The 19,761-nt window shown below is 51.6% G+C and overlaps 2 protein-coding genes and 1 long non-coding RNA gene across 18 annotated transcripts in view; 1 reads left to right on the top strand and 2 right to left on the bottom strand.

Moving 5' to 3' along the window:
- Positions 1-23: 23 nt before the first annotated feature.
- Positions 24-2,144, bottom strand: RNASEK (ribonuclease K). 2 transcript variants are annotated; one of them, XM_008010062.2, is made up of 3 exons: positions 1,774-2,144; positions 796-872; positions 24-413 (listed from the first exon to the last, which is right to left on the bottom strand). In XM_008010062.2, exons 1-3 carry the CDS (start codon positions 1,849-1,851, stop codon positions 272-274), a joined length of 297 nt encoding a protein of 98 aa, XP_008008253.1. In that variant the 5' UTR covers positions 1,852-2,144; the 3' UTR covers positions 24-271. The 2 variants fall into 2 exon arrangements, with proteins under 2 accessions (XP_008008253.1, XP_072860761.1); XM_073004660.1 differs by lacking the exon at positions 1,774-2,144 and adding an exon at positions 1,022-1,219.
- LOC119620247 (uncharacterized) overlaps positions 2,075-19,761 on the top strand; it is a 63,892-nt gene continuing 46,205 nt past the window's right edge. For 2 of the 13 annotated variants that reach the window (XR_012088740.1, XR_012088737.1), the window contains exons 1-3: positions 2,080-2,338; positions 4,386-4,466; positions 4,636-4,729. This is a non-coding gene — a long non-coding RNA (uncharacterized lncRNA). The other 11 variants (XR_012088735.1, XR_012088739.1, XR_012088736.1 and 8 more) reach the window with 11 other exon arrangements.
- Positions 3,774-18,069, bottom strand: ALOX12 (arachidonate 12-lipoxygenase, 12S type). 3 transcript variants are annotated; one of them, XM_073004658.1, is made up of 15 exons: positions 17,982-18,069; positions 16,870-17,071; positions 15,622-15,703; positions 15,381-15,503; positions 15,162-15,265; positions 14,752-14,912; positions 13,734-13,877; positions 12,417-12,626; positions 8,796-8,882; positions 8,110-8,279; positions 7,544-7,665; positions 7,052-7,183; positions 4,678-4,778; positions 4,399-4,569; positions 4,065-4,282 (listed from the first exon to the last, which is right to left on the bottom strand). In XM_073004658.1, the coding sequence occupies exons 4-15, from the start codon at positions 15,431-15,433 to the stop codon at positions 4,103-4,105; spliced, it is 1,635 nt and encodes a 544-aa protein (XP_072860759.1). In that variant the 5' UTR covers positions 15,434-15,503; positions 15,622-15,703; positions 16,870-17,071; positions 17,982-18,069; the 3' UTR covers positions 4,065-4,102. The 3 variants fall into 3 exon arrangements, with proteins under 3 accessions (XP_008008256.3, XP_072860759.1, XP_072860758.1); XM_073004657.1 differs by lacking the exon at positions 17,982-18,069 and adding an exon at positions 17,674-17,944; XM_008010065.3 differs by lacking the exons at positions 7,052-7,183; positions 17,982-18,069 and adding an exon at positions 17,674-17,944 and having other exon boundaries at positions 3,774-4,282.

Here is a 19,761-nt window from a genome sequence, read left to right as displayed (position 1 = left end):
CACTGAAGCACAGACACGGGGCATAAGAGAGCAGATTCTCTTTATTGAGATACGGGACACAGCGAAGGGTGGAGAGACGGAACAGCCCCCCAGCCTCAGCCCTCTCCACGGGGGCCGGATGCCAGACATGGGAGAAGAAGGGATTCAGTCTCTCGCCCGGGGAACCCAGTCCCGCACAGGGCGCCGGCAAGGGTGGGACGCGACCCGGGTGACGCGGTGCAGGGAGTCTTTAAATAGAGGAGGGGCTGGAGCGGGGAAGCGCGCCCGGGCCCTAGCGCACCATGTATTCCTTGCGCTTATTGAGCCGAACTTGGCAGAAAGAGAAGCCTCCGAGAAGGAGGTAAAGGCCTGCGGCGATGAAACAGTTGTAGCTGACTTGCTCGTAAAGGTTGTATATGTTCTGGGGGCCATTCCTGGGGGTGGGAATGAAGCAAAGGTGTCAAACATTAATAGCAGCCAACGTTTGCTGAGCAGTATGTGCCCAGCACCTGTCTAGGCGCTGTTACGTGTATTACTTTATTCAATCTTCTTGACCATCCTATGGGGTGAGATCTGTCGTAGCAGCCATTTTGCAGAGGTGGACTGAGAGGCCCAGAAAAGTAAAATACCTAAAGTGGTGGGTTTGGAATGGCCGCTGAGGTCTGACTCCCTAGCTCCTAACCACATTCTCAAGAAAGCAGCTCTCCTCTCCCTGTTCCCTAACCTAGGGGCCCCAAGCACCCGACCTCCCAGACGTAATCTGACCTCGCCACCTCCCACCTGATCCCAGCCCGCCTCCCCCACCCGAATACTTACTCAAAATCTTTCTCCGTGAAGGGAACGTCCTCAATCAACACAGCGGAATGGACATTGAAAAATATTCCGAGCATTATCTGGAAAAAGGGAATGGGTAGGTTGTTGAATTCAGGCACCTGACCTCCAGTTCACTTCGTAAACCCCTCCCATTTCTAATGTTGCTAGCACACCCGTGCCTAAGATGAACCAAAACGAGGTGGTGGTTACTGGATTCGGACTCAGCCACCTGGAACGGGGCGTGAGGTGGTGACATTGAGACAAGCGGCCGAGGCAAGGGTAGGAATAGTGACCAAGCCTTCTCTCCCAGGAACCCAGATTATCGTCTTCCCTGGAGGCGTCATCATCACGGGACAGTGCGCAAGAGGGGAGGGAGAATCGGCACTTCTTCATATCATTTCTTCTTGAAGTGGCGGTGGGTGGATTACTGGGAAAACAAGACCCAGCTACCCATTTCTGGAACAAGCACTCTTTCCTCCCATGTCCTCCATTCAACTCAAGCATCTCTCAGGAACCCCGCTCTTGTTTATCCTACCTTGAGGGGTCTCCACATTTACTAGCCCCAGCTCCTCCCACTCCAGGGCCCTTTGCTCCAGTTCCCTTTTTTCTTTTTCTTTTGGGACGGAGTCTCGCTCTGTCGCCCAGGCTGGAGTGCAGTGGCGCGATCTCGGCTCACTGCACCCTCCGCCTCCCGGGTTCAAGCGATTCTCCTGCCTCAACCTCCTTTAGTGGCGGGGATTACAGGCACGCGCCACCACGCCGGCTAATTTTTGTATTTTTAGTAGAGACGGGGTTTCACCATGTTGGTCAGGCTGGTCTCGAACAGTTCCCATTTTTCAATTCCAATCTGTCTCCTTCTTCGGGGCCTGTAGATCCCCGGCCCCTCCGGCCTGCCTGCGGCCCAGAGTTTCCTTGCCTCCCAACCCTCCCAGCCCGGAGCCCCTCAGGCCCTCTCCGATCCTTGCTGGGGAGTCCCCTCACCAACATGATCACTCCCCAGGCGCTGAGGACGATGCCGCAGGCGGCCAGCTTCGGCCCACAGCACAGGAGCGACGCCATGAAGAAGGGAGTCGGGATCGCCGAGGTGCAAGCGGGCTAGGAAAGCGGTGGGAGAAAGCCCAGGATGCCCTCGGAGGGGTGCAGAGGGGGCGTGGCCCCGGCGTCAACCATCCCGCCCGGGGGCGGCAGGAGGACAAGGCTGGACTCTTCTCAGGACTTTCGCGGGAAACGGCGCCGTCCGAAACCGAAACAGCTCCTGGGGAAGCCCTTCTTGACCTCTGTAGCTAGGGCGTGAGTATTGGAAGAGCGAAGGTCTCCGGTTTCTTGGTCCCCCTCCCCCCGCAGACGGGAATGGAAGGAGCTGGCATGTCACGTGACCAAATCTGCGAAGTCACGTGACGAGGAACTAGCAGTAACCAGGCGTTGGGCAAAAAAGTCAAACTGGCGGAGCTCTTGGGAACTGGGGCGATGGGCTCTTAGGATCGGAGGATTGGAACCATCCGATTTCTACCTGAAATTCCTTAGTCTCTCCTGTGTTGGGGAAATGGTAAGACAGATTATCACCAACAGAGCGTTTCTATCTCACTCCTCCCTTTTAAAATTGACATTCTGACAGTATAAAGGAGTTAGGACCCCCTTTTGGGGGTCAGGCATGGTTTTGTGGCTAGAACGCTTTAAAATTGCTTAAGGTTCGTTCTTGGCATTGGAACTGTTTCTCCTAAGTAACATTTTATCATCACACTTGAAATACTGTAACTCTCGATGCCAAATTCAGGAAAGATGAGCAGTTAGGAGAAGTCCAGGGAAAGCCGACTGAGCAGGTTGTAAAGGTAAGCAGTCCTGTTAAATGTACATAAAAATGTCACTTTGCTTCTCTACTTTAAACTAGGAAAACTGATAGGTCTTTTGAATAAGGTAGGATATAAGATTTAAAAATATAAATAGGTCATCCTCTCCAAAAAAGCCGTTTGTATGCTTAACTGATGAGTGACAGATCTGTAATAATTATTTAGAAATATGAATGTCGGGGCAGGCGGATCACCTGAGGTCGGGAGTTCGAGACCAGCCTGGTCAACATGGCGAAACCCCGTCTCTACTAAAAATTACAAAAATTAGCCGGGCGTGGTGGCACGAGCTTGTTATCTCAGCTACTCAGGAGGCTGAGGCGGGATAATCGCTTGAACCTGGGAGGCAAAGGTTGCAGTGAGCCGAGATGGCGCCACTGCATTCCAGCCTGGGCGACAGAGGGAGACTACGTCTCAGGAAAAAAAAAAAAAAAAAGAAATAGGAATATTTGAAGAGCACAGTTTTGCACTGAGCAAGTTGTACCCACTCTAGTGAGGACAATGACCTCAGAATAATTGAGAGGGATCATTTGACCTTGAGGCCCCAGGACCTAACAAATAAACACTATCATTGGCTAGAATAACTTTGTAGTTCTTGTCCATTTATTTTGTGCATATTGTTCTTAAAAGGCTTGTGAAAGATAACTTGGAATGTGACAAACATATAGATCCCAGAGTATTAAAGGGGTTGGGAAAGTAGCTTTGAGACATGAAGTATGTGCCTGTCATCTGGGACTGTTTGGAGAAAGAAGCTATTTTGGGGCAGTGGTTTTTATTCTGCCCCCAAAGCATCATTCTTATTCAGGGACTTTTGGGGTACATGGGTGAACAGGAGAAATATGGGTGAAAGGAAATTGCCAAAGAACCGAGTCAGGAATTTATACATCGGCCACCCGGCATGAAGGTTAGTTCCCGGGAATGGAGAGTTAGCTGGGGTAAGTTGATTTTTCTAAGAAATCCCCCTGCTCCATGATCTTGGATGTTTTGGAAGTAGGGTCAGGGCCTTAGGCTAGTGCAGAGTTTAAGGGCCAAATCCAGTCTGTAGCCTGGCTGTGTGTGTCTCAAACAAAGCACATTCGTTTGTGAATCTTTTTTGCATTTTACATAGTTGAATAAAAACCAAAATAGACTATTTTGTGATGTAACATTCATATCTGTGTCCATAAAGTTTTATTGGAACTTAGTCACACTCATTTCCATGTTGTCTGTGGCTGCCTTCATGCTGTAGCAGGAGAGCTGAGTAGTTCAGACAGTGACTATGGGGCCTGCAAAGCATATAAAAGGATCTAGTCTTTGCAGAGAAAGTTTACTGCTCCCCTGGGCTAGTGGGATGCTAATGTAGGGAGTTTCACTGGGGGAGGAAATAGAGCCTTAGCAGCAGAGACTTTAGTAAAGCATGAAATTCAAGATAGAAATGTCAGTCCTAAAGCAGATGTGAAATCTTGCAGGTGGAGTCACTCTAGGGCTCAGATGGTGACACTGTTCTCTATGCAGCTGGGCTTCAGATATTCATAGGGCCAGTCAAGTTGCTCATTCCGGGCTGTAATCTCCTTTTCTAGGTTTTCCAAATCTGTTCGGAATTGGTTTAGCACCGCTTTGGGCTTGGGGCCTGAGAAATATTTTTCTTTGTGATGCCCCAGAGGCACCTGAGACAGAACAAAGGATCAGTCAGTTTCTAAAGATGAATGCACCTAGAGCCCAGCCCCCACTCTAATATTTCCTTTCCAACTGTCATTTCCCTCTCCCCAGAGTCCCCTCTCACCATGTCCGGCTGGCGGCGACCCAGATGCCATGAGATGGCCATTTGAAGACAGGCCTGCTGGACATCAGGTAGTGATCCCATCACTGTGGCCATTGTCACGTCTTCCTTGGTGGTGGGTGGAGGCATCCGCATTGTGCATGGGGCATTAGGGACCCAGGCATACCAGTCCAGCTGGAGGAAGAAACTGTAACCCTAGAACCCTGGTACTTAGGGTTTGAACTCCCATCTCTCCCTCAGGTCACCTTGCCTTCAGAGACCTGGGCTTTCAGCTGTCCATACCTGGCCCTGGTTGATGGCGGCATGCTGGGCAGTGCACGTGAAGATGCACATGGTGAGGAAATGGCAGAGTTGACTCTGAGACTGGAAGGAGACAGGGAAACCTGGGCAGGAAAGGAATAGGAGAGGAACAAAGGCTATTGTTTTGGGATGCCCGTATTTTAGAATTGATGAGTATTTGTTCATTTTATTTAGACATATTTGCATCAGACATGGGTTTAAGTCCTGGCTCAGTCACTTACACTTAGTTACCATAGGCCAGCTTAACCTCTTTGAACCTCAGTTTTTTCACCTGTAAAATATGGACGATACCTACATTATAAATGAGATGGTGTATCAAAATCACCTGGTCAGTAATAAATGCTCAATAAGTAATAATTATTGTTATGGAAGCATTGGGGGCTGAAAAGTTCTGAGGGACCAAATATCCCTTGCCTCAAAAAGTGGTTAAGAATTGAGGGATGCATGGTCAGTGACTCATGCCTGTAATCTCAGCACTTTGGGAGGCCAAGGCAGGAGGATTGCTGGTGTCAGGTGACAGAGCAAGAGCCTGTCTCTATTTAAAAATTAAAAAATAAATAAATAATTTAGGAATGCTTACTCCTATACCCAGATAGAATTACAAGTGTCTGTGTTATAAGGTGGGGAATAAGTCATGGATGTCCAGTGTCACAGCTAGGGGGACTCCCACAAAGGTTATCTCAGGCCACTCGTCTTACAGTGGATATGGGGGCTCAGAGACCCGATAATCTTTTTTTTTTTTGAGACGGAGTCTTGCTCTGTTGCCCAGGCTGGAGTGCAGTGGCACAATCTCGGCTCAGTGTAACCACTGCCTCTCGGGTTCAAGTGATTCTCCTGCCTCAGCCTCTCAAGTAGCTGGGATTACAGGCGCCCACCACCATGCCCGGCTAATTTTTGTATTTTTAGTAGAGATGGGGTTTCACTGTGTTGGCCAGGCTGGTCTCGAACTCCTGACCTCAGGTGATCTACTGACCTCGGCCTCCCAAAGTGCTGGGAGACCTGATAATCTTATCAGTTAAGTGGAATAAATATAATTACTCTCATTTCATAGGTAAGAAAATCAAAGCCCATAGAGAATACACTGTCAGGACTGCATAGTTGGGAAAAGGCAGAGGCTGACCTTGAACTCAGGTTCCTGACTGCTAATCCCACAGCATTTTTAATTTTAGCCTCTAAAATGCCTGTTGGGAAAACTAGACAGAGGTGAGCTATGAGAACTGAAAGAGAACAAGGGGGAGGGCAGTTAGTGGAGGTTAAATTAACGTGTGTCATGAACTGAGTATCTTTGGCTCTGAAAAGTTTTTATATTGAAATCTAATCCCATTGTGATGGTATTTGGAGGTGGAGCCCCACAAGATAATTAGGGCATGAGGATACACCCTCCTGAATGAGCAGAGGACAGAGTAGATAGCTAGCTAGCTTGCTATCTTTCTGCTATGTGAGGATACAGGGAGAAATCGACTGTGGGCAGCCTGGAAGAGGGCTCTCGCCAGAACCTGAGCTTGAACTTCCAGCCTCTGGAACTGTGAGGAATACATTTCTGTTGTTTGTAAGCCACCCAGTCTATGGTGTGTGGTTTTGTTTTTGTTTTTGTTTTAGACAGAGTTTTACTCTGTTGCCCAGGCTGGAGTGCAATGAAGTGATCTCGGCTCACTGCAACCTCCGCCTCTCAAGTGCAAGCAATTCTCCTGCCTCAGCCTCCTGAGTAGCTGGATTACAGGTGTGTGCCACCACGCCTGGCTAATTTTTGTATTTTTAGTAGAGACAGGATTTCACTATGTTGGCCAGGCTGGTCTCGAACTCCTGACCTCGTGATCCACCGACCTCAGCCTCCCAAAGTGCTGGGATTACAGGTGTGAGCCACCGTGCCCGGCCAGTGTTTTGTTGTAGTAGCCCAAACTGCTAGGAGTCTAAGGGACTGTACTGAGAAGAACTAGAGAGAGTTTGTTCCTGGAAGGGCGCGGTGGTGCAGCTTCGCCAGGGAGAGGCTCCCTCCAGGGTGAGGATGTTTGCCACATTCCCAGGATTGGCCATAAGGGCTCCCCAGTAAATGTCTGTAGTTGTCCCACAGAGGCAGAGGGTGGTATTCAAGGCCTAGAGCTGAAGTGTGAAGGGGAGGGGCCAAAGGATGAGTGACAGCAGTCCAGGCTGGGGCCTGTGTGATTAAACCTAAGAGCTCAGCAAAGGCTTTTTCTTCCTCAGAGGTTCACATATGGTAGTGGCTAGATTCTGGCCAAGAGGTGGTTAGGGTGGGAGGGTTGGATTAGCCAAAGAAACCTGAGCCCCAAGGATCAGGGTGCTGAGTCTGGGTTTGAGGCAAAGCATGTATAGGATTGAGCTTGCATCAAGAGCTGACCTTGCACTGTAGCAAGCGTGCAGTATTCCTGGACCCTCTGGGCGTGCTGGACAGTGGCAGGCAGGAAGAGACGGAGGAAAAGCCAGGGTGGGTCCTTACGGGCTTTGGAGGGAAAATCTTCCCATTTACGTCCTCAGTTAGGAAAACGGAACCATCAGGGGAGAATATGAGCCCAGCAGGGACTGTGCAGACCCCTCTCAGCTGTGGCTCTGGCCTGGTGGGCCCCAGGATATGGCAGTTCGGGGGCATCTGTGACAGGGGTGGGGTGGGACTAGGGGTTGATGGCCAGGGAATCTGAGGAGGACAGTCCTTGGGTCTCTAGAATTGTCCTGAGTTTGAGGAGGTGGGAATGGGATACGTATGCTTTCCTGTGTGGAGGGAGGAAGGGAGGTGTGATGAGAGGCTGGGGTCCTGTCCCCAGAAGGGCAGGGCTGGGAAGGGGCCCTAGCAGAGTCTCCCAGGAGCTTCTTCTCTCTCTGGAATGGATCTTACCTCGGTCCTGGGCCTGGCACAGCCCCACCTCCGTGATCTCCCAACACCAGGCCTGCAGCTCAGGGTCCCCCCTCACTACATCATCCCTTTGGTAGAAGAGGTGGACGATCCCCTCCACATACCTGCCCAGGGGAAAAGGCACTTGAGAGCAGAAGGCCCTGGCCTCTGACCTCCATTCCTCTTTCTGTGGCATCTGCCCAGTGCTTCCACAGTATCTGGGAAGAGACCTTGCCTTTGGGACATCCTCAGCCCTCTAAACACGCTAGCATCTCGTGGGAGATGTGGGTCCTTAGTGCTAGGAATTCGCATGGTTGCTGTCACACATCCTCAGAAATCCTGATTTTTCCAGACACCTCCCCCAGTCTCCCCCAACAGCTCCCCTCACCTCCTCTCTCTGTCCCATCCCGGTCTCCTCATTTTCAGAGCCACCCCCTGTGTCTTCACTCTTCCTCATCTCTCCCCAGGATTGAGTTCTCTGCTTCTCCTGTCTGGACCTTCTTGCTTTTTCCCCATGCTGGCCTCAGGCCAGAGCCCTCCTCCTCCCCCATTTGTGAGCTCATCCTTACCTGGCAATGATCTCCCAGAGCCGTAAAGCATCACGGGCGTAGAGAGCACCTGGGAGTCCCAGCAGGCCCCGGTCAGCCAGGTCGTCAGGAGGACAGAGGGAGCAGTAGGTCAGCTGAGCCGTCGCCCGACGAAGCAACTGCACATGGCCCCCTCCACCTGTGCTCACTGCCTGGGACAGGAGATCACAAGTCTTAGCAGGGGAAACAGGGCTGGAGAACCATCGCATCTTCCATAAAGCGGGGCAGATGTGAGATTTTCAGATATTAAGACATGGGTATACAGCACGTTGGGAGGCCGGGGCGGGTGGATCATGAGGTCAGGAGTTCGAGACCAGTCTGGCCAACACAGTGAAACCCCATCTCTACTAAAAATATAAAAATCAGCTGGGCGTGGTAGCGGGCGCCTGTAATCCCAGCTACTTGAGGCTGAGGCAGGAGAATCACTGGAACCCCGGAGGCGGAGGTGGCAGTGAGCTGAGATGACGCTGCTGCACTCCAGCCTGGGCGACAGAGCGACTGTCTCTCAGAAAAAAAAAAAAAAAAAAAAAAAAAAAAGACATGGGTATAAAAGGGACAAGTTCATAGGTTAAGAGTGAGGACATTCACACATAGTTGGTCTTGGATCCTGAAAGGGGTAGCTCATGGAGAGATGGATGAGGCAGTCCCATGCCCCGTAACCTCCTCACCTTATCAAAAATTCCTCCATCTGAGATTAGCTGGGTCCGGGCCCGGGTGTTGATTTCCATGGTGTAGCGGATATGGGGGATCAGGAGCTGGAGAGGAGGGGATTGGAAGGTGTGACTGGTGGAGGCCATGCTTGGGGTCCTTCCTGGTAGGGCGTGGCATCCAGCATGGCGCCTTCTCCTCTTGATGCTTTTCTTGACAGGCTGGTCTCCTGCTGCTCTGATCACTCACCCTCGTGCTCTCCCACTTCCCTGTGAGTTGGGCCCTGGAGCCAGACTGACCAGGATTTTAACCTACACTGTACTCCTCATTTTGAGACTTGGCCAAGTTAATAACCCTCGAATCTGCAATCTCTTCATTTGTCAACAGGGGGCAGTAATAGACTCTCTTATCTCAGGGGCTGTGGTGCTGCTCACCTAAGGATGTTGGAGAGTGTCCAGTCCACACAAGAGTCCTGGAATAGTAGCTGTCCACTTCATTGTTTCCACCTTGAGTATAGGTGTGTTATGAATCAGTCCCTTCTGATTTTCTTTGCTACCTCCTCTGTCATTCACATTCTGTTAAACTAGCCTCCCTGCTTATTATCAGAGCTGCATCTCCATCTTTTAGTTGTTTCACGGTTGGGTTTCTTCAGGGAATGGGTGGGGAGAGTACTTTCGGTCAGAACTAGAAGAGCTGTATCCAGCTACCTGTTTAAGCAAATCTTTTTCCACCTCTACTTAGGCACTGTTGGACCCCTCCTGTCCTGCTTTTCCTTAGCTATTAAAAAAAGGCCACCTGGTCCTTACATGCGTTTCTTTTTATCTTAGACTGTTTGTCTTCCTTTCCACATAGTTAATATGCAGGTTTTAAGCAGTGTTGGTGTTTGTCTGAATTGTTGATGCTGGATGCTGGCAGTGACCCAAGTGATACCTTGGGTGTTAAGAGATCAGAGCAGCTCACGTTAATCTGAAGCTTTTCAGAAGATTCATGAAAGATGCCGAATGTCACAGAAAGGCCAAAGTCCACATGAGGAGAGAGGATGCCTACGGATGAACAATCCCTAATAATAATAATTGCAAGAACTAGCCGGGTGTGGCGGTGTGTACCTGCAATCCAGGTTACTTGGGAGGCTGAGGCAGGAGGATCGCTTGAGCCCAGGAATCTGAGACTAGCTTGGGCCACATAGCAAAACCCTGTCTCTACAACAAATAAAAAAAAATTAGCCAGGCATGGTGGTGCACACCTGTAGTCCCAGCTACTCTGAAGGCTGAGGTTAGAGGATCGCTTCAGCCTGGGAGTTTGAAGCTGCAGTGAGTTATGACTACGCCACTGCACTCCAGCCTGGGTGACAGAGTGAGAACTTGTCTGTGAAAAAAAAAAAAAATTGCAAGAACTAACGTTTTTTTGTAGCATTTAGCTTGTGTCACACCATTAAGTCATTTTAACCTCTAACAACCTCACGATGGAACATGTGAGGACATCTGGAAATTATTGAGGCCGGGGTTCAGGACTAAGACCCCAGCAATCCAAAGCCAGGGCCTGCATAGGCCACTGTTAAGAGCAGCTGCAGGCAGGCCGGGCGCAGTGGCTCAAGCCTGTAATCCCAGCACTTTGGGAGGCCGAGATGGGTGGATCACGAGGTCAGGAGATCGAGACCATCCTGGCTAACATGGTGAAACCCCGTCTCTACTCAAAATACAAAAAACTAGCCGGGCGTGGTGGCGGGCGCCTGTAGTCCCAGCTACTCGGAGGCTGAGGCGGGAGAATGGTGTAAACCCGGGAGGCGGAGCTTGCAGTGAGCTGAGATCCGGCTACTGCACTCCAGCCTGGGTGACAGAGCGAGACTCAAAAAAAAAAAAAAAAAACAGCTGCAGGCTTGACCCTTGTGTGCACCTGCCAGCAAGTCAGCTGTCTGCCGGGGGATTGTCTGCCGGGGGATGGCATTACTGTGGTGAGTGGAGACACGGAGAGCACTGAACTAGGAAAGGGAATTGTAAGTGCAAATAGAGGCTTCTCTTGTTTGTGTGGAGCAGAGGATGGAGAAGCAGGAGACAGCATGAGATGAAGGCAATCCAAGATTCCATTCATCAGACTGGTCTCCATCTTGTCTATGTTACTGAAGGGGTAACTCCAGAGGCAGCACAGCTGTGCTGGCCAGGCTGGAGGGGTCCGGGTGGAGGCCCCCAGCTGAAAACAATTCAGTTGTTTTTTACCCAGGACTTACTTGCATATCTTGCCAATACATCAAACTCCGTGTACCTGAAACCAAACACCTCATTTTTGCCAACTCTGGTTTCTCCTAACTTTACTGTTTCTGACAATTACTCTGGTTTGTAAGCTTGTATCATTTTTGTGCTCCCTCTGCCACATTCCCTATATGTAAAGTATCATCAAGATTTTTTTTTTTTTTTTTGGGACGGAGTCTCGCTCTTTCGCCCAGGCTGGAGTGCAGTGGTGCGATCTCCGCTCACTACAAGCTCCGCCGCCTCCCAGGTTCACACCATTCTCTCGCCTCAGCCTCCCGAGAAGCTGGGACTACAGGCGCCCGCCAGCACGCCTCGCTAATTTTTTTGTATTTTTAGTAGAGACGGGGTTTCACCGCATTAGCCAGGATGGTCTCGATCTCCTGACCTCATGATCCGCCTGCCTCGGCCTCCCAAAGTGCTGGGATTACAGGCGTGAGCCACCGCGCCCAGCCTCATCAAGATTTTAAGAACATTTTCTTAAGCAAGCACAGGTCTTATTTTGCCTTCTCCCTAGCGATATATACTGAACTCACTGTTCTATAAAATTACAGTCTTTCTTTCTTTCTTTTTTTTTTTTTTAATTTAGAGACCGGGACTTGCTGTGTTGCCCAGGCTGGTCTTGAACTCCTGGTCTTAGACAATCATACTGCTTTGGCCACCCAAAGCACTGGGATTACAAGCATGAACCACCACACCCAGCTCTTAAAACCACAGTATTTCTAGGTCAGTATAACACACCCGCCCCATGGACTTACAGGTGTGGCAGAAGCTTGGACTTCTGGCTTTTCTCTCTCTTACACCCAGGCACGCTGCAGCTACTGTTTCCTCCCTTCACTACATTTTAGATTCTTTCCTTTTCATTCCTGTCATTACCATGCTCACGTACATCTCTATCTACCTTACTGTTGGGCAGGTATGAGTGGCTTGCTGGCTGCTCTTCCTTGTCTTTTGATCTGTTTCTACTTAGCTGACTCCTCAGTTGGGGAGAAACAGTCTTCATCAATACTAGACTGTTATAGGCTGTCCCTTGGGATTTCAAACTCTAGTACCAGATACTGTTCTCTGGTTGGTTCTTATGGGCACCGCTTGTTTTTCTGGCTGAATACTAAATCTAAAGTAGGAATACGGCTTTTGTTTTACTCACAGCGTTCAAGCTCTGCTGTGAGCACACTGCTAGACGGTCAGATCTCTGAGAATTTCAGAGGGTTCCTGTATAATGTTAAGTGACTAAACTTAATACACGTAATTAAAATCAACATCTCAAGATATCGATACAGTCTCCTCTTCACTCACATATTGCGACAAAGAGTTTTTGCTGCTGCAATATCATTTGATATTGGGCTGTTCCTCTCTCTGGGGTCTGAGGGATATGTGATTGAATAGATTAATAAGTACCTTGAAGATGGGGTGCAGTCCTGGGAGGCACCGCATGGTGGCGACAGCTATGACCTCAGCCACCAGATGCGTGTTCAGCAGGTGGTACTGGAGCTGGTGCAGTTGGAAATCTGAATTTCGGACCCAGGACTTTGCCAGGAGCCAGGCAAGTGGGGGGTCCGAGGGCAGGAACAGTGTTGGGGCTGGAGAGCTGGGGTTGGGAGGCTGAATCTGGGAGAAAGAGAAATCATTGAACTCCCATTCTGTATATGACATTCTAGTCAGCATTCTCGAGGAAACAGAGATGACTAAGTAAGATTATTGCCTTCTAGGAGGTTACAGTCTGGCAGGAGGACTGCGAACCCTCCCAGCCTGCCGCTTGCTAGCTGGAGTGCCCTGATGTCAGGTGGAGGGCAGGAGGGGCTGGAGGAAGGGGGTCCAGAAGGAGGCCCTGTTCTCTGGTTGGGCCAGATGGTGGTTGGCGCTCAGAGGGTGGTGGAATGTGAAAGAGAAGCAGGAGGTGTGAGCTTATTGACAGTTCTCGTCACCTGACTGTTAGGAATAGTGAGAGAAGGCCAGGTGCAGTGGCTCACACCTGTAATCCCAGCACTTTGGGAGGCCGAGGCAGGCAGATTACTTGAGCCCAGAAGTTCAAGACCAGCCTGGGCAAGATGGCGAGACCCCATCTCTACAAAAGATACAAAAATTAGCCAGGCATGGTGGCGCATGCCTGTGGTCCCAGCTACTGGAGGGACTGAGGTGGAGAATCGCTTGAACCCAGGAGGCGCACGTTGCAGTGAGCCAAGATCGCACCACTATACACCAGCCTGAGTGATACAGTGAGATTATGTCTCAAAGAAAAAAAAAATTGAGAGACAAGATATTGAAGAGATGATGAGGGTTCAGAGTCAGAGGCCACAGAGAGATTAAATAGTGATTCTCAAAGTGTGGTCCTGAACTGGTAGTGTCAGCATCACTTTGGAACTTATAAAAACGCAGACTCTCAGTTCCCACCCCAGACATACTGAATCAGAAAGTCTGGTCGTGGGATCTAGAAATCTGCATTTCAACAAGCACTTCAGGTGATTCTGATGCACACTGAAGTTGGAGGACCATTGGATACAGGATGAGAACTCCAAGAGGCCATTTTGACTCTTGAACAAGTACTTCTAGTTGGATGAGGCAGGGGAGACAAGAGTACAGGCAAATAGTGGCATGAAAGCAAGTCTGACTGAGTGAGAATGGGGTTTGGGAACCAAGAGCCGGGGGCTGGGTCCCTGGGAGCAGAGGTTGAGGTGAACAGAGCGCAGCATTGCCGGAGAGGCCCAGGGCCCTTACCTGGATGACCATGGGCAGCAGTTTCCCGTTAGGCTCCATCTTCAGCATGACGAGGGGGGCAGCCAGGTACTGCTTCTCTCCTCGGATCACGTTGGCTGGAATTCCATCCAGAAGGATGAAGTCAGCTTCAAACAGGGAACCATTCTGGGGACAGGAGGGATGTATCCATTTTGAGAGTTCGAAGTCTACCCCCAGGGGGCCAGGGCAAAGGGCAAGAGATTTAGTCTAGCTTCTTGCCATTTTCCTGTGTCAGTACCGGAGTCCTGCTGGGAGAACTAGAGCCCCTGGTCCAGTTCCTCTCATCTTAAAGTGAAGAAACAGTCTGGTGAGCATAGATGTCTTGTGCGTGGATGTGGTGGCAGATCTGGGTTTGGAACCAGGCCTGCTCAATCCAGTTGGCATCACAGGCATTGTAAACTGATCCCCTGTCAAATGGCCAGGCACCTTTCTGATCATTCCTGAATGGTGTGCGCTCTGGTTTTGGCTCCTATCAGCTCAGCAAATGCTCTTTCCTTCCCTATTCAAATCTCACCTCCTCTGCCAAATATTCCAGAGAGCTTCTCCTCGCTGCCCCTGCCACCACATACAGCACACACGTGCACACGCACACATTTTGCCTAGGCTTGTCCTCAGTACAGTCCATCGCTTCCAAACCCCACTCTCTTTGTCTAGAAAGCCGCCCAGATTCTCTGCACCTGATGGCACTTCCTCACTTTTCTCCCTGCCCGTGAACACTGGAATCCAAAACACTGTGGCCAGGGCACGTCACTGTTCCTGCTAACATCTCCAGCCCCTCGCTGTGTGCTGGGGATCCATTCTGTTTTCCCCTTCATGCTGGGAGCTCCTCATAGTTTTTTCCCCTACATATTTTATTTCTGTATTTTTCCAGCACAGGACTGCACCAAGGGGCAGCGCGGTACTGCAGCCTGCCTTCCTCTGACTCAGTTTGGTTTCTATCTGTCCGTTCTCACCACACTACTAAGGAGAGAACAGTGCCAGGCAGGGGAAGGAGAGGTACCTGAAGTTCTTTCTCCAGTTGAGCCCGAAGCTCTTCCATCCCCGAGGGCAGCGCTAGCCTGGAGGGCAGAGAGGTCGAGCGTCTCAGCAGCATGGGGTTGGCACCATTGACGAACTGGTATCCGAACAGCTCATCATCCTGCCAGCACTGGTGAACCTTCTCTGTGGGGGGCGGTGGAAGGAGGATATATGTACCACAGCCTGCATATCCCTCCTCCACAGTCAACCCCAGGGGTTCAGGTATATGACCCACCCTGAACCCAGCTTCTGAGTTTTCATTCTCAAGGCCTCTCTGAGTTGACCAGATATGATAAGGTCTCTTCTTGCAAAGAGATACAGGGGACTGTGGAGTGTGATGAGTCATCCAGAGGGGCCATTAAAGGATTATGGAGACCTGGGGGAACCACTGACCAGCCAGGGCACTCTTCTGGCCCCAGAAGATCTGATCAAAGTCTTCTAGGCAGTTCCAGGAGCTCAGGAGGGTGTAAACACGTTTGAGGGCCATCTCCAGAGCCCTAGGACAGGTATTGAGGCTTAACTCATCAGCTGATCCCTCAGTTCCTTCACATCTACCATCATTCTTGGACCTCCCAGCCCTTATTTCACTCTTAGGTCCAGCCTTTTTCTCACCCTGCCTTCAGTGTCCATTCAAAGTCCAGCCTCTTCTCCTCATGGAATCTCATATTTGGAGGTAGATCATCCTTCCGCTCTGCAGCGATGGTCAGGGGCAACCCTTCCTTCCAGGTGGCCCAGCTAGGAGTTGAGGACAAAGCTTCAGGAAGGATGTCATGGTCAGTGATGGGGGCAGGGGCAGGGGCAGGGAACGGGTGGGATAGCGGTGGCAGGGGGAGTTTAAGGGGTGGGTGGTCACCAGTAGATCTGCTGTCTGTCTTTCAGTTCCTTCTCTCGATGCTTCTGGAACACATCCAAGGCATTGTCTCCTGGCAGGCGGGCTGGGGAGACATCAGGACAATTGGCCTCACGGCTCTGTCTGGTCCTATGCCCGCCTCTTGTCCTCATCTCCCTGCGGGTAGCCGTATTCCATGTTTTCATCCATGCACTGTTACGTTCATCTCTGGCTTTGCCTCATTTGATTATCCCCCAGACACATTTTTCCCATCTTTGCCAACTTTGCACCCCTGCTTTCTCTTATTTCAGCCCTCATCCTTCGCCTATAGATAAAAACCTCCTGTTTGCCACCATTTCTTGCTCCTTCTCTCATCTTCCCCTACCTAGCCTTGCTTCATCAATATCTATGGTTGGAAAAAAATCACCTTAATTAAGGTGATGAAATCTTAGTCACCTGTACACCTACGCCTACTGTCTACTGCAAATTGCTTTGATTAATTTCACATCTTAAACCTCACCTGCCACACCTTCACCTGTCCTCAAAAGATTCTACATTTGCCTTTTTTTTTTTTAACCTCACCTTTCTGGATTTACCATCATAGTTTGTATCTATTGACTTCTTCTGGCTCTTTTCTGCATTTACACTCACCTGTCTCAAAGTCATAGATTTGATGTTCCATCCCTACCACCCTCACTCATCTCTGGATTCATCTCTCTTTTACTTGTTACCAGTGGTTAAAAATTCAGTATTTGCCATCCTCATTCGTCCCTGCCTCCTGCTGGCCAGTGTGCTGCTTGTCTTTCACGGGTGTCTTCCGTGGTAGTCCAACCAAACCAGCTCTCCAGCATCCTATGTTTGCTTCCCTTAGCTGTCTACTCTCACGGGTCACCCACCCCCTCCTGTTCCATGTGGTCCCCTCACCTGACTTCTGAGTCACCTCGACATCTCCTTCCTACGTTTACTTTGCATCTCTGTTTTCCTGGATCATTGCAACTCCCACTTTCTGTCTTTGCCTTCTTGGAAGGTGGAATCTCCAGATCACTTACTCCCTGCCTCCAGCCTCAAGTGCAGTCTCTCTCAGCCTGTGTACAACTTTGGGAATGCATAACTCCTTCCCGTTTCCTGTCCAGCACCCTGGGTTCCCTACACTTCACTTGCGCTGGGCCCAGACATCCTCTAAGTCCGCTCCGACCGTCATTAGCTCTGTCCTCCTAGCCCCGCAGCAGTTCTCGGGACCTTGCGCCTCCTTCCCCGACGCCGCCTTCTCACCGGTGCCCTCGGGCAGGCTCAGGATGTCCTCGCCCTGCACCCAGCGGTAGCACGGGAAGGCCGCCTCCGCGCAGGCTCCAGGGCCCTGCACCGTGATGCGGTCGCAGAACCATGCGTCGTCCACCAGCCAGTGGTGTTTGCGCAGCCTCACGAACTGCAGGAGCCCTATGTCCTCTGCAACGTCACGATCAAACTCCTCCTCCTGTGCGGGCCAGACCCAGGCCAGACTTAGTAGGAGGGACCCGACCGACGCCGTTTCGAGGACGGAGCCGCTCTCCTGTGCAACCTCAGTTTCTCAGGGCCTCCAAAGACAGCATCGCCTCGTTCCCGCCCACGCAAGATCTGCTCTTTGGGTCTCGGACGTCCGGAGTCAGGTGGAGAACGAGGGCCCGCAGTGCCTGGAGCTGATGCTGGAGCAGCATCGCCCCCATGGGTCCCATTAACTGAGCTCTCCCCGCGCGGGTGCTTGGAGGAGCTTCACGTCTGGCCCCTCGCCTTATACTTACTTTGGCTCTGGGTCAGTGGGAGAAGGAACTGGAGGCTGCCGGGACCAGGGGCGGGGAAGGGAGATGGGGTTGAGCCCAGTCCGGGATCCCAGCTCCGGACCCTGTCCCTGATCTTGCCCCACGCGTCCCAACTTCGTGGAAGTCCCAGTCCGCGAGGTCGCGCTGTCACCTCGCCCCCAGCCTCCCGCCCTCCCACCGCAAACCCAGCTCGGCCCGGCCCGGGGTTCCCGCTGCCCCCGCTCCCCCCACTGCCCCCGTTCCCCCCGCTGCCCCCGCTCCCCTCGCTCCCCACGCTGACCTCTCCCCGCGCCGGCCGCAGCTGCAGCTCCAGCTCCGCCTCCCCGCGCGCCCCGACCAGCCAAAGCTGCACGCGGTTGTGCGACCCGGAGAAGAGCCAGGCCCCGGTAGCCACGCGGATGCGGTAGCGGCCCATGGCGCCCCCCCAGCAGCTTAGGCGAGGGGATCCCGGTACTGCGCGATTCCCGGGACCGCCCAGGGTTGCTGGCGCCTCGGGGCCAGTTCGGACCTTTAAATGACGGGTCTGCGGCTCCGCCCTCCTCGCAAGTTTTAGGCGCTCCCAAGTCCCCGCCCCAGACTAGCCCAAACCTGCGAGCAGAGCGGTAGAGCCGGCTGCGGGGACTGGCTGTGCCTCCTGGTCGGAGCGTAGCTGCGGGATGATAAAGGGGCCCGAGCCGGGGTGAGGCCAACGGGGTGGGTGCGGCTGGCTTTCCTGGACCTCCCGGGAAGCGGGATCGGGGTGGGCAGGAGCCCCTGGGTTGGAGCGAACATGGATGAGGACCCTTCCCGAGGTCTCCAGGTCTTCTGCGGAGCTAGGAGGAAGTAGGGGATGAGTCCATCTTCCAAACGGAGGGGAAGGTCTCCGCTTTTCTGGGCTGGGACCCGGGGAAGGCAGTGGGCCGGCTTCGGGAAGGTCGGCCTGGGAGGCTGTGCTGGAGTCTGGGGATGTCCCGCAGCTAGACCCGGCGCCGCCCACGTGTCTTCTAGTACCTGAGCTCTGCCAACCTTGAACGCTGTGCTTCCGTCAACGACCAGGGGTTCCCCAGGCTACCTAGAACCTGGAAATGTAGCAGCTCAACACCTGCTCCCCACCCCGTTTCAAATATCTGGGCTTTGGGGTGCCAGTGTACACCAAATATCATGGGCCAGACCTTTGAGAGAGGCCTGAGGCAGGGCAGTGAAAATCTCATTTTGTCCAACCTCCATAGCGGGTACGGACAGTGTTAGGGGCCCAGGAACACCAGTCGGGTTGTTCCGGTGCGGATGGAATTGCTTAGGGACCTGGCCTACGTGGGCAGTTCCCACGAACTTTGTCCTTTCCAGGTGAGCGCAGCCCCTTCTGCTCCAGTAGGTTCCAGGTTAGTCTTTTATCCCTAAGCTGTTTCCTGGTCCTTCGTGGGTCTCAGGTCTCCTGGAAATCCAGGAACAGCAATTGGCCAACTGCTGTTTAGGGCGTTTGTAAACATTGAAGGATGATTCGGAGCTCAGGCTTTGTCTGCCGTCCAGGAATCAGTCAGATGAAGCCTGCTGCACAGGTCTCTGTCTAGATCTTGATCCAAGTGATGATATGCATTTGGCTCTCCGCGGATGTGTCTGGTGGCCTGGGCTGGGCCAGTGTAAGGTAAACTGCTTTCTTGAGCCAGTCCTCAAAAATGACTTGGTGCCCTAGTCGTTGGTAGAGGTAAGTGAGTGGGAGTTTCAGCCCCGCCTTCCAGCCTCCAGACCTCCCAGAAGTGTCTGCCCCTTACTGGATTCGATTCCCTTTCTTGTCTTCTAGGTCCACTCTGGCCTACATTCTCTGTGCTCAGGACTTCAGGTCCGCCATTTGCTGGTCCCCAGTTCTTCTAGTTTTCTGAGGTCACCCTATTCTGTAATATCCAAATAAAATGGCTTAAATTCCCATCCTGCCTAATAGTAGGATCTGGCCTTTCCACACCCATTTTCGTGGGTTACTTTTGCCTAGAAAAGAGTTTGTCTCTTACCTACTTCCAAAAGCACTGTTTCTCTGCTGTTTTGTGACTCCTTTTCTGCCCACTCCAGTGTACTCTACGGCCATGTGCAGAGAGAGGGAATGAATAATTGAGAGAACAGATTCAAGCTACTGCAAATGCTAAATAAGTGAATATGGCTAAACAGTGAGAACAGTGCGTGGCGCATAGTCCCTCTATGTATTAGCTGCTATGATTTTATTATTTACAAGCGCATGTTAGCATTGCTCCTCTACCGTTCCTCTTCCCATGCTGTTTCTCCATGTCCCTCTCTAGGCCTAGCCTCTCACTAGAGCTCTTACCACTCTAGACCCTTCCCCCTCCCCCTTTTGTTTCCCTTTTAAGCACATGTGCTGTGTTGGGAGAATATAATTAGAAGC

The sequence above is a fragment of the Chlorocebus sabaeus genome, chromosome 16 (assembly GCF_047675955.1).
Source record: "Chlorocebus sabaeus isolate Y175 chromosome 16, mChlSab1.0.hap1, whole genome shotgun sequence".
Classification (NCBI taxonomy): domain Eukaryota; kingdom Metazoa; phylum Chordata; class Mammalia; order Primates; family Cercopithecidae; genus Chlorocebus; species Chlorocebus sabaeus.
The sequence above is the reverse complement of the archived record's forward strand: the minus strand, read 5'-3'. Positions and strand labels throughout refer to the sequence as shown.

What these genes read in the sequence shown, in the direction of transcription:
- RNASEK (XM_008010062.2), bottom strand. Translation starts at nt 1,851, where the DNA reads ATGGCGTCGCTCCTGTGCTGTGGGCCGAAGCTGGCCGCCTGCGGCATC. An exon ending in CCTGGGGAGTGATCATGTTG is followed by an intron (nt 873 to 1,773) that starts GTGAGGGGACTC and finishes CCCTTTTTCCAG; the next exon opens with ATAATGCTCGGAATATTTTT. An exon ending in TTCACGGAGAAAGATTTTGA is followed by an intron (nt 414 to 795) that starts GTAAGTATTCGG and finishes TCCCACCCCCAG; the next exon opens with GAATGGCCCCCAGAACATAT.
- ALOX12 (XM_073004657.1), bottom strand. Translation starts at nt 17,808, where the DNA reads ATGGGCCGCTACCGCATCCGCGTGGCTACCGGGGCCTGGCTCTTCTCC. An exon ending in TGCGGCCGGCGCGGGGAGAG is followed by an intron (nt 17,072 to 17,673) that starts GTCAGCGTGGGG and finishes TGGCCCGCACAG; the next exon opens with GAGGAGGAGTTTGATCGTGA. An exon ending in GTGCCAGGCCCAGGACCGAG is followed by an intron (nt 7,184 to 7,543) that starts GTAAGATCCATT and finishes TTCCTAACTGAG; the next exon opens with GACGTAAATGGGAAGATTTT.